The 13,031-nt window shown below is 36.8% G+C and overlaps 1 protein-coding gene across 2 annotated transcripts in view; it reads left to right on the top strand.

The window, feature by feature from the left end:
• SOX30 (SRY-box transcription factor 30) overlaps positions 1-13,031 on the top strand; it is a 33,142-nt gene that overhangs the window by 7,414 nt on the left and 12,697 nt on the right. Inside the window, exon 4 of one of the 2 annotated variants that reach the window (XM_057702137.1) lies at positions 5,148-5,640. The exons of the other annotated variant lie outside the window; for it this stretch is intronic. Within the exon in view, the coding sequence (XP_057558120.1) occupies positions 5,148-5,640 (493 nt within the window). The remainder of the gene's footprint in view (positions 1-5,147; positions 5,641-13,031) is intronic. 2 annotated transcript variants of the gene reach the window in all.

The raw sequence follows: 13,031 nt of genomic DNA on the forward strand, positions 1-13,031 counted from the left end.
TGAATGCCACCTAAGATCTCATGATATTCATTTTGTCAATTTAGATTAGAACATTCTCTTAAAGTGCCATTATACTGCAGTTGATCTAATATTCTTAACCTATCTGCTACAAAAATGAATTAGGGTTCATGTATCTTCTCAAAGTCTTCTTTAGTGGGAAGGGAGTTTTGGGTCTCTCTGTTCTTTCAGTTGCCTTTTTTTTTTCTTCTCAACATTATCATTATTATTCTTTATTGTTATTACTTAGGAAATTATCCCAAAGTAGTAACTGTGATACCTAATCTGCAAATGCATGCTCTTTTCCTCCATACAACAATTTTGTGGCCCATGGGTCCCTCAAAAAATATCTGCCAAATAATATATTAACAAAAAGTTTGTAATAACATGACAATAATGTATTATAATGATATGTGGGAAGGAAAGAGGTGCAAAATACATAATCTATGTGCATGACTATTTAAAATAATATAGCATAAATAAGAATAGAAAAAATACAATAAAAATAAATCAATATGTTAATAACAGTTGTCTCTTTGGGGCTACAGACGATTCTCTTTCATTTTTCTCTATTTCTTAAACTTTCCATAAACGACATGATATTTTTATATTTTTTAAACTTTTTCTTTAAGTACGTATTGCCCAAAATGCAAGTATCTTTTCTCCAATTTTATGTATGTATGTATGTATGTATGTATGTATTTTATTTCGCTCTTTTTCAGAGTATAATAGCTTTACGATGTTGTGCCAGTTTCCTCTTTATAACAAAGCAAATCATCTGTATTTATGCATATATCCCCATATCCCCTGCCTCTTGAGCCTCCCTGCCACCCTCCCTATCCTACCAGTCATGGAGTTGATCTCCCTGTGTTATGTAGTTGCTTCCCACTAGCTATCTATTTTACATTTGGTATGGTATAAATGTCAATACTACTCTTTCACTTTGTCCCAGCTTCTCCTTCCCCCTCTCCCCGTGTCCTCAAGTCTGTTCTCAAGTCTGCTCCTTTATTGTTCCTCTGCCTTTTATACCATGACTATTCCATTGATTTCACTGAGTCTCTTCTTTCTGTAAAAGTATTTAAAAAGCAACTTAGTATTGACTTTAAGGTCCCTCAGATGTGACTCCTTCAGTTTTCCTTTGGACTGCTTAATTTTTACTTGCATCTGACATACACTTTGGCTTCTCTTTTACACATTTGGACAAGCTCTTCATTTTAAAAAGATATCTTTCTCTTTTACAGGTTTTCTTTGATCTGGTCAGTTAGCCAGTTCTAATTTTTGAGACACATTGTTCTCCTTCTGGGTTTTTAGCATTGTCATATAAAACAACCTTCATTTTTCTATGGACTTTTTATTTTAGTTCTCCCTATCAGCCTTTTTTTCCTAGCCAGTATCTGTAGTTCCAAAAATCTAATAATTTTGTCTCTCATGTTTAATCCCACATCTTGAGCTCATCTCATATTCCTAGTTTCTGAAAGTACTTATAGCCTGATAGTACAGAATACTTTTTAGATACTTTCTTTTATCAAATGTCTTTGATGCCAGTAATGCCAGCATTTTCATTTTGTATTAAGTGATCAAATTTATTTATTTTAAAGGCTTCTGAAAATTTGGTAGAAGCTATATTTATTTTAGCCTGGCTTTTAAATGCCAGTTTTATATATTTATGAATTTTCTGGTGAAATTATTTCATTCTCTACATTTTACTTCTCAAACCTGAAATGGTGTTTCCTTATTACATCTAAACTCAGTTGACATCTTTCACTCTTCTGAATTCAAAGATTTTCTCTAAATTTTTACTTTAAAAATATTTACTACTATTTTGTTTTTTTGGTAGTAGACATATGGTGTCATTTTGGTTTACCCATCTCTTCTTGTTTAACAGAAATAAAACAAAAAAGCTCGAACATTCTGATACTGTTATAATCCAAAAAAATCTGGTCTTGTCCCTGCACCCTTAAGATCAGTTCTAGCAAAGTTTTATGTCCATAAGAAACAAAGATATGGCTTGAAAATTCCTTGAAAAGTGATGTAGCTCATTATTGTAGGTTTTCTTAGGGGGCAAGGAAGGAGGAATCATATGACTCAAACTATAGTAAGTCGTCTTAGGGCTCCTCATTACCATTTCTCTCCCCAAAGTCCCACCTTCCTTAGCAGTTGTCTGTCTGTTCTTCCTAAGTCTCCCTTTCCCATCTCTGTCTCTATGTCTGCTTCTTACTCTATTTCTCTCTCTTCTTTCCTCCACTCTCTGCCTCTGTTTCTTTCTCCTCAGCCACATGCTGGTCCTCCTTTCCTTCTTTCTACCTATACAACTTTTTCTTGTAGAGAAATCTGGTCTGTCCTCAGTTTCTTCCATTCTCTACTCCTTCCTGTTCATCCTAGTCACACAACAAAAGCCTGGTTGCATCCTTCATCCATTCAGCACTGGCAGTGGAGTCTTCCTCTTTAGGAGTGAGTGGGAGAAATTTGCTGGAATTGTTGAAAACTATTAATAACTTTAATTTTTTCTTTTGTTCTTATACTGTACTGTAGATCTGTTCTTTACCTCATGTAACAATTAGATAATGCTAGCTGCTTCAACACTAACCTAAACATTATGGTTTAAACAGAATCATGGTTTATTTTTTACCCACATGAAGTCCAAAATCAGTATCTCTGGCTTTCTCCCGAGGGATTCATGGACACAGGTTTCTTCTACCCTATGGCTCTTCTATCTTTGATATGTAGGATCTAAGTATGCACGAACCTGCAGAAGGGAAAAGAGCATGGAGGACCATGCATGAGAGTTTATTATGGTCCCGTCTCAGAAGTGGTGCACATCACTTCTTTTTACATCCCATTGATTACCCCGAGCCACGTGACCACTCCTAACTGCAAGGGAGGCTGAGAAATGTAACCTACCTGTATGCTAGGAGGAGAGAAACCAGGTGACTGGCTGGTCTTTTCCATACTTTATCTACAGTGTGATACATTAGATCTCTGCCCTTTCCACAAGTGTTCCCTGACAATTTATCAGTGATGACTTAGTGTTGCAGACTTGAACCTCTTGTTTAGCAACCTGAATTTTGACATTTAGGACATCTTCATTGTACTTCCGTATAACTCTATGCATTCAATTTTTTACCTCAGGCCAAAATAGTGCTTGAACATGCTAGTTGCTTAGTGAATACTTGTTTAATTGAATCCATGATTTTATCACCTCATGCCTCACTGGTACCCCTTATTTCATAAAAATATCTTTGGTAGAAAAGAATATTTGGTATCAGCTAAAAGATGAGTCCCTTGCTTCTTCAGTAACACAAATAATATAATTGTTCTCTACAGCTCCTATAATTTGTGTTTCCTTTGCCTAGAATGACCACATTTCTTTTCTGAGGACTAAGAGCCTCTTATACTGTACAAGGAATAGAAATCTGCGTCAGAGGTAGATTTTAGGAGCAGATGCCTTGAGTGCAGTGATAATTCAGTGAATAAAACTTTGAGAGATTTTACAAGTCAGCCTGGCTTCATAGTTGTTTAGAGGAGGAGATTATCCTTGTACCAGATCAGTGGTAGAGGTCCTGTCAGCTATAGGCTTATTTGTTAGTTCTTTCTTTCATCTAGTCATGCCTTTCTTAACTGTTATTAACTGGGTTCTGTGCCAGATAATGGGGATACAAACATGAATTAAACTTTTCCTACTCTTGAGCTCCCAGTTTTGTGATTGTGGTAAGGGTGGCAGGCCTGCAGATTTACACTATTTTATGATATGTGATAGATTTTTAGGTTCTGAGGGAACATGAAGAGGGAAATTACTTTATGCTTGATTAATCAGGAGAGGCCTACGGCTTGTGCCTCACAGATGGGAGGACTAGTCCATGTGACCCCATTAACTGAGAATCAGCACAGCTTCATCTACACCCTGTTCCTGTGTTGCCTCTATTTCACTGGGTCAGAGGCCATCTTGAAACAGATGGATATATCCCTTAATTCTCTACCTCTAGGTTTAAGGGGGAGGAGGGGTAGTTATCTGACTTATGTGGAGAGAAGGAAGGAGAGAAAGGTATTACCTGGCCAAGGATGAGAGAAGATTTACAATCCTTTCGGCCTCTGAGAGAAACATTTCTAACCATAGCGTCTGTTCTTGGACTGCATCTTCTATATTAACAGAGACCTAACTGCATTGGAATAAACAAGATCATGAATCTATTGCTTTGGCTTCTCTCTGTATTTCTTTGAAAAAGTTTAGTTAGATTTAGGCTGTGTCATTTGAATAACTCAGCAACTCGGTCAGCAGTCCTTTCTTCTTCAGGATCAAAAAAATCAAATACATGATTATTTCTCTTGCTTCTAAAAATTCTGCTATATGCATCATGGCCTACTGAGATGATATTCCTTTCTTATCTGTCACAGATTGCTGACCTGTGGCAAGTCTTAGTCTCACTTGAGAATTTCCTTATGTATTCACACTGAATGCAATAAAGCAAAATAATTTTACTGTTTCTTTAGTTTTTTTCAATTAAAATATTAAATGCCATTCATAATTTAGTTTAATATTGAGAAGTATACAAAATAAAAGAAAAATGACCCATACCACTATGATGAAACCTCTATTAGTATGTAGAATAAAATTGGTACATTTAGAGAATAGAAAATTCAAATAGTACCAGTAGGTATAAAGTGAAAGTCTGGCTTCCCATGGCCCTGCCCCCACTTCCCAATGACCGCCTTTTAAAAGTAACCACTACCAGTGGTTTGATATTATTTCTTTTAGAAATATTTATATATACATACCAGCATTTGTGTGTATTTGTCTTTCACTCAGTCACTCAATCATTTTATTTATTTATTCATCAAAAATATTTTTAAGGGCCTATTCTGTGCTAGGCAGAATTTTGAGCCCTGAAGATACAGTAGTGAACAAAACAAAAAAGGTCTCTCCTCCTATGGCACTTAGAATCTATGTGGGAAAGAGAGACAAGAATGTAAAATAAATGAACAGATGGCTTCAGTTTGTTCAAGATGCCATGAAGAAAATAAATAGAGTGCTGATGTTCTTAGGTACGGTGGTTAATGAAGGCTTCTGGCTGTACACTTTATTAAGTTCTGCTGAAAAAAGAAAAATGAGTGACTCAATTCATGCCTGACCTATGCTATTTTTATTTCTGAAGGTGAAGCTCCATCTGCCATCCAGCTGCCCACACCTGCAGTCCAACGCCCAAGCCCCATCACACTTTTCCAGCCCAGCGTCTCCAGTACTGCCCAGGTGGCTGTCCAGGCTCCAAGTTTGCCCCTCCGCCCAGCACTCCCACCCCAGCGCTTTGCTGGGCCCTCCCAAACGGACACTCATCGGCTGCATTCTGGAGCCAATCGCTCTGTGAAGAGACCCACTCCTGTCTCTCTGGAGAGCTCCAACAGGATTCCAACTAGTTCAAGTACTGCCCATGCCAGATTTGCAACCTCAACCATCCAACCTCCCAAGGAGTATCCCAGCGTTTCCACTTGTCCCAGAAGTGCTCCAATCCCCCAGGCTCCTCCTATTCCACACTCACATGTCTACCAGCCCTCTCCCCTTGGCCATCCAGCCACGTTGTTTGGGACACCACCGCGATTCTCTTTTCATCACCCTTACTTCCTACCTGGACCTCACTACTTCCCATCAAGGTAAATGAATAATTTATTTCCTTTCACCTAAAAATACTTATAGCTAATGAATTTTTACCTTTGAAGGCTTCTCTTATTTATTGAAAAAGGAACTTCCTCAGTACTGCTCGGGATCTAATTTAGATTAGTGGCTAAATAGGGACCAAGTAGTTAACACAAATACATGGAGGAGTCAGATGAGGACTGGGGAAACCAAGGAGAGTGCATGCCCCATCTTATGGGGCAGCTGCCACTCAGCCCGAGCCTACTGTTGCCACATGAGAATACAGGCTCCAATGTTGTCAGATCTTATTTTTCTCTTGAAAAAATAATCAGTTATAAGTGACCTTAAGATCATTTAATCAAACCCCCTTATTGTATAGAAGTGTGGTTCTGAAACTTTTATATGTATGTAAATCACATGTGATCTTGTTAAAATGCAGATTCTGCGTCAGTAAGTCTGGGGTACAGTAGTTTTCTGTACTGAGTTACAGTAAGCCTAATATTCTGCATTTGTAACAAGCTCCCAAGTGATGTCAGTTCTGCTAGTTTGTGGACCATACTTTGAATAGCAAGGATATAGAGAGCACTTGGTCCAAGAGGTTAAATGACTTGTCAGAAGTTATATACCCTCTCAGTGCCCTTTTTAACAAATCAAAGTTTCTTATGTAAATTACCAGTAAAGGGATTTATTTTCACAAGAAAGTATCTAGGGAAAACAGATTTGTAACTTTTCATTTTGAGGTGATAGAATTTAACTTCTTGCAAGCATTCTAACAGAGTGGCATTAACTTCTACTTTTCAGTTGCTGTTAAGTGTGTAGATAGAGACGGTTTCTGTTGATAACGGAGTCGATAACGGAGTGTTACATGTTTAACACCAATCTTTTATTGTTACTTATTTAGAAAGTTAAAACTACTCCCCACTTTGGGTATACCAAGGCCTCAAAGAGCTTTTGAGGTATATATTATGTTGCTTCAATTCATAATGGGATTGCTTGCTTTCAAGTCCTTAACCCAGAACTGGGAAGAAAATGGAACTAGGGGATCAGATCAGGAGAAAGGGAGATTTTGCTATTTGTGGTTTGGTTTGTTTTTCCCTGTAGGCTCTTCTTTAACAGCTTTCAGAAGTCTTTTAGTTCAAGAACTCAAACCTCAGGAGACTACTAAGGCCAGGGGTTGATAATCTCTTCTTATTGCTATCTGCTAGGATCTGAGATTTTATAGGAATTTAAGAGAATTTTACAGTATTTTCTAAGATATAAGAAGAGTGCTAAGAACATAACTGAAATTTAATAAATGAGTAGGTTTGAGAGGCTCAGCCTTAGTTGGAACCTTGAGGTCCACAAACTAAAATTGTGGAAATTTTATCTTTGTTACATAATTCATTTTGTAATATAGGAAAGACTTGGACAGTATTTACTCACATTAAGGGAGAAAAGGAGGCATCTAGAACAGGTTGTGTACCACAGTATCACTCTAGTTGTTATTGTTTTTTCTTTTTAGCATTTTGAAAGCTTGACATTTAAAAATATTTATTTATTTATTTGATTGCATCAGGTATTAGTTGCGGCACATGAGATCTTCATTGCAGCATGCAGGATCTTCATTGCAGCGCATGGGCTTCTCTCTAGTTGTGGTACACGGGCTCCAGAACATGCAGGCTCGGTAGTTGCAGAACGTGGGCCCTCCAGTTGTGGCACGTGGCCTCTAGAGCACCTGGGCTTAGTTGCCCCATGGCATGTGGGATCCCGATCAGGGATTGGACCCACGCCCCTTGCATTGGAAGGCAGATTCTTAACCCCTGGACCACTGGGGAAGTCCCAGAGAACTTGGCATTTTTATGTATAATTCTCACAACAGTCCTTTGTCTTGGGCATAATAATCCCTTTACTTTTTCAGATAAAGAAACTGATTAGCTGTTAAATAGCAATAGCTTTGTTAAAGTCACACAACTAGTAAATGGCAGAGTCAGCAGTCAAACTTGGATTTGCTATATGATTTTGAATTCCATGTTTGTTTTTTTTCACTGTATTAGTAAGGCTTCTCAATATAATAGCTTCTCTTGATTGCTAGTGGAGAATCACATGGAAAATGCATACTGTATTTTTGAATGGAAAAATCACATAGTCAAGTAGTCTTTTGGGCAGGAAATGTTTCCTTATATAATAAATAGATAAAATCATAAGAAATTTATCTTCCTTACTCGACAAGACTTAGGGGATTCAGCTGTTAATGTTCAAATCATCTGATAGTTTAAAGAACATTTTGAAAAGTAACTCAAAGTATGCCCTTAGAAAACAGAAACTATACCTCTATCTTTAATACCACTATTGCTAATTAATACTAATGCTGTTAGAGGAACCAAATGAAGTGAGCTAGTAGTATTATACTGAATTTTATTTCATGTAAAAATGTCAAAGAAGTATGTCAGCTATAAACATTAAGCTGCATGTAGTTTTCGAAAACAGAAGAGCAGCCTTATAAATTATAATATTGTCTAATTTCCTTCCTAACTTCTACCGGTATGTGTGTGATGATGATTTCCCCAAGGATATGGATAATCTTATTTATGCTTGTTTAGATAGTATATTTCAGTAAAATCCAGCCTGGCTAAATAACAAAATTAATTGATTTCCTCTTAATTTTTCTATTGTCTCTTCTCCCAACTAACAACAGAGTCTTCTGTAAAGAATATTTCTTCCCTAATCTAATCCATTTATGTGTGGAATTATTCAGCCATTTCAATATCATAATTGTAATGACATTTGATATATATATTAAATATATAAATATATACCAAATATATATATTTGGTATTTTGTCCTGTGTATCCAGAGTAAAAATCAAGGAGGTTAGGCAGTTTAATCAAGGAGTCACTTCATGAAACATATGGATATATAGAAGTGATAGAAGTGCTGATCCCTAGCTCTGAGGGCTAACATTCTCCTGCCTTCAAATCTTAACCATCTTCATACTATGCTTATTGAGACACACTCTTTCTGTACTACATTAATTTCTTAGTTATTCTTTTCACCTCCCACATTCTATTCCTCCTCCTTCTTGCAGAATTTATACTTTCACATGCAAAGGAGATCTCTAGGATCTTCATTCTGTTGGCCATTGGGTAAATAAGTGTGTTCAAAAAGTGTATTGCAGTTAGGGATACAGAAAGGATGTGAGTGATAAATGGGAATTTATTATCTTGAAATATATAAAAATACGAGTATAATCAGACATATCTATCTTTATGTATCTTATTAGGGAAGGTACGTCCAAAGAATTCTAAGTTTGTGGGAATATGTAGCATCTTAATTGTAAAATTTTAGACAAACAGATCAAAAGTAAAAAGCAATTATCCTTAACCCTTGTTTGGTTTATAGACCTGCTTAAGAATTTGAAGTTTTGGACATATTTCCTGTAATAAATGCACATCTACATACATATACAATATTTTGCCTAATCCTTATGGAGGACAGAATTTATAGTCCCCAAACATGATAGATTTAGCTAATATGGAATACCTCCTGCTGTAACTATCTATAAATGTTGAATTTAAGTATGAACAATTTAATACCTAGCTGAAATCACAAGAAAGGAAAATAAATCCCCCTTTGTGAAAATGAGCAGCAAGCTGAAAACTAGTACAGTGGTCCTGGAGTAGTATGCAGATTCAGAAATAGTCTCAGCATTTATAAACTTGGGTTTTAATGCCTCCATAAGGAGAGGCTATGAGGTCTTGACTTTGTTCAAGGCGAGGAGCTGAAACTGAAACCTCTTCATAAAGCTAAGACCTTAGAAAGGCCACTCAACCTTGATAAAGGTATAGAAAATTTTCATCACTGACCCAGGGAAAGCGCGAAGGGAACTTGTTTTTATCCAAGGCTACATAAAGAAAAAAGACTTCTGTTAGAAATCAAAACCCCAGATTACACTGCACGCTGGTTGAGAATCTGAAATCAACCTATCCACTTGATAAACTGAGAATTTAACACAGAAATTAGTTCTTGGTGACTTACCTGGGACAACGATTCTATAGGAACACTTCTACCATTCAAGACACTTAGGATTTTCCAGAGAAAGAAAACTGATATTAAAGGTGAACTTTAGAAAATTATAGAACACAAGGAAAGTATTCATTAAGAGCAAGAGTCAGTAGACGCTACAAATAGGAAAATTAACACCCCAAGAATTTGAAATAACTGAAAATCAGGAAGAGACTAAAAACTCAGTATTTCAAATGATTAAAGAGGACTTCTGTACCAATCAAGATGCAGTATTAGGACTGAATCTACCACTATCTGCAATGATAAAAAAAAAAACATACAAAGTATATGAAGATATGGTTTTCAAGACACTGTTTATCAGGCAATGAATATGAAGATCCTTGAGAGACAGAAAATAAATGAGGTAAGCCTTGCAATCTACCCAGCTTACTTACACAGGGAGGAGAAACACAAGCAGATCCTTGCAAACTCCCTGAGTTGAGAAGATGGAGCTGAGAATCCAGTAAAATCAAGTCAGTTACAATTCTCAGGATTGAGTACTGGAGAGAAGAAAGCTGCATAGTGCAAGGATTCTGGATCTCTGTATAGGTTCCATCTTGAGATTCAGCTGAATACTGATCAGTGTGTGCTTGGGAAAAAAATTGCTCAAGGCTGGTGGAAAAACTACCTGAAAAATCAGAGACAGTAGTTCCCAATGCTCACAGTGGGCTGAGAATATTTCCTGTTCTCACTAAACAGAGTGGAAAACATTAATGGGGTATTGAATACTTGGAGTCTTGTTTCAGCTAGGCATAGACTAAAATTTTTTATATCAATTTTTATTTAAAAATGTTTATCTAAAAATTCTTAAAATCAAGACCTGAAATGATCAAACTGTTTTCAAGTAATGAACTGCATCTGAAACAAAGCTCAAGGATATTAATAGAAATAATATGATTAAAAAGATAAGTGGGAGGGAGTTTCATTTCTGGGATGGCAGTATGAGAAGCTCTGTGAACCTCCTTCCAAGTAAAGAAGCATAACTGGTAAAAACTATTTTTAAAAACTAACCCGTTAAATTCTCTGGGAAGTGTCCTAAGGGCATATAGCAAATGAAGAAACATTTATTCATTTATTCAAGAAAACATCCTAAAACTTGGTAAGAACAGCAAGTCTATGACACTTGAGCCATAACAAATACCATCCCCCATTCCCATCCTCTATTTATCTTGATGGAATCCCAACTCTGGGAGGATATGGCTAAGAAGATAGCTCTCACTCCCCTCAGCTCCTAATCAATGGATACAATATCTAACAGAGAGCAGTAGCATTTCTCATCCTCTCCAGCTCTGAGTTAAAAAGCCAAATTGATAGGTGAGTGTGACCAAGAGTTTGAGGGTTCCTTTTCTTTTCTCAACCCCTACTAACAGGATAGCTGCTCAACTCTTAAGGATGACAGGCAGAGAACACTGCAACCCTGAGCACCCTGGACCCAGCTCACTTGTAGAAGAGATGTTCTATGCTGGCAGAGGCAAGCTAAGAAGACCAGAGATTTTGCCATAAGAACAGAGAGCTCAGAAGCTCTCCGCAAAAGGAATTTGACTTTATCTGAAACAGTGTGGGGAAGTTCAAGCCTAAGGACACTCTTGAAAACAATGAGATTTTGGTGGTAAGCAAATAAAAAGAGACTCCTTTTAATTAAGACCAAGAAGCTAACTGTATGCCAGCTAGTATACCAAAGAGAACTAGGGAAAGAAACAGCTAGGAAGAGCCCTCCTGCAGTCAGAACAAACCTCAAAGACTCCTCAAAATTTACCCTTGTCTGAATTTAATTGGATCAGACTGTGGAACAATCTCTGTCCTGAGGCATTTTGAAAACAGAGCAATCAGCCAGCAATTAGTGGAATCTTACAGCTGTATGTGATGGCGAAAGAGTCAGAGAACTTAACACAAAAATCAGGAAAAGAGATAGTCAAAGAGAGTCCTGTTAAAATCAGTATCATCAAAAAAAAAAAAAAAAAAAAAGTATCATCCTAGGGTGACTGTACTCAAGTCCAAGTCTGTGCGCTCTGAGGAATGACACTCAAGGTTCACACTGCAGAGGAAACAGACTTCACTAAAATAGTCTATCCCTGGTGGTCCATTGGGTAAGACTCCACGTTCCCAATGCAGAGGGCCCGGGTTCGATCCCTGGTCAGGGAACTAGATCCAGCATACTGCTGCAACTAAGAGTCCACATGCTGCAACTAAGAAGTCCGCATGCCACCACCAAGAAGTCTGCATGCTGTACCAAAGATCCCACATGCCACAACTAAGACCTGGCACAGCCAAAATAAATAAATATTTAAATATTAAAAAAAATAAAACATAAAATAGTCTAATCAAGTCACTAAACAAAAAACAAGCAAAAAACAAAAGCTAGCCCTGGAGAAGTGAAAGAGAGGCATTGTCCAGAGTTCCTACACTATATTACCTAAAATGTCCAGTTTTCAACCAAAAATTATGACACTCAAAGAAACAGGAAGGCACAATTTGTACATGGGGGAGAAAAACAGGCAAAAGAAACTACCTGTGGTAAGGCCTGGATTTCAAGTTTGACAAAGGGTTCCAAGCCATTATAAATATATTCAAACAACTAAAGGAAACCTTTTTTTTTTTTTAAGGAAACCATTTTTAAAGAAGTAAAGGGAGTTATGATGATGATGTCTCTTCAAAGAGATACTATCAATAAAGACATAGAAATTATAAAAAGAACCAAATGGAAATTCTGGAGTTGAAAAGTGCAATAACCAAAATGAAAAATTCACTAGAGGGGCTCAATAGTAAAATTGAACTGACACAAGAATGAATCAGAAAACTTGAAAATAGACTGGTAGTGATTATACAATCTGAAGAATAGAGAGAAAAAAAGAGTGAAGAAATATGAATAGTCATCATTAAGCTCACCAATGTATATATAAATAAGGAGTATCAGAAGGAGAAAGGAGAGAAAAAGGATCAGAAAAAAGTATTTGAAGACATAATAGCTGAAAAATTCCCAGATTTGATGAAAAATATTACACATTTAAGAAACTTAATGAATTATGAGTAGTCTAAAAGCCAGGATATCCACAGCGAGACACATCATAGTAAAATACTGAAATCCAAAGCCAAAGAAAAAATCAAAGTGAGACAGACAGACAAACATGCGTCATGTACAAGGAAACCCCAATAAAATTGACATCTGACGTCCCATGAGAAACAGTGGAGGCCAGGATACATATTTAAAGTACTGAAAAAAACCTGTCAACCTAAATTTAGTGAAGCCATCTTTCAAAAGTGAAGCCAAATCTCCAAAATATATAAACAGTTCATCCAGCTCAATATCAAAAAAACAACCCAACCAAAAAGTGAGCAGAAGACCTAAATAGGCATTTCTCCAAAGAAG

The sequence above is a fragment of the Hippopotamus amphibius genome, chromosome 1 (assembly GCF_030028045.1).
Source record: "Hippopotamus amphibius kiboko isolate mHipAmp2 chromosome 1, mHipAmp2.hap2, whole genome shotgun sequence".
NCBI lineage: Eukaryota > Metazoa > Chordata > Mammalia > Artiodactyla > Hippopotamidae > Hippopotamus > Hippopotamus amphibius.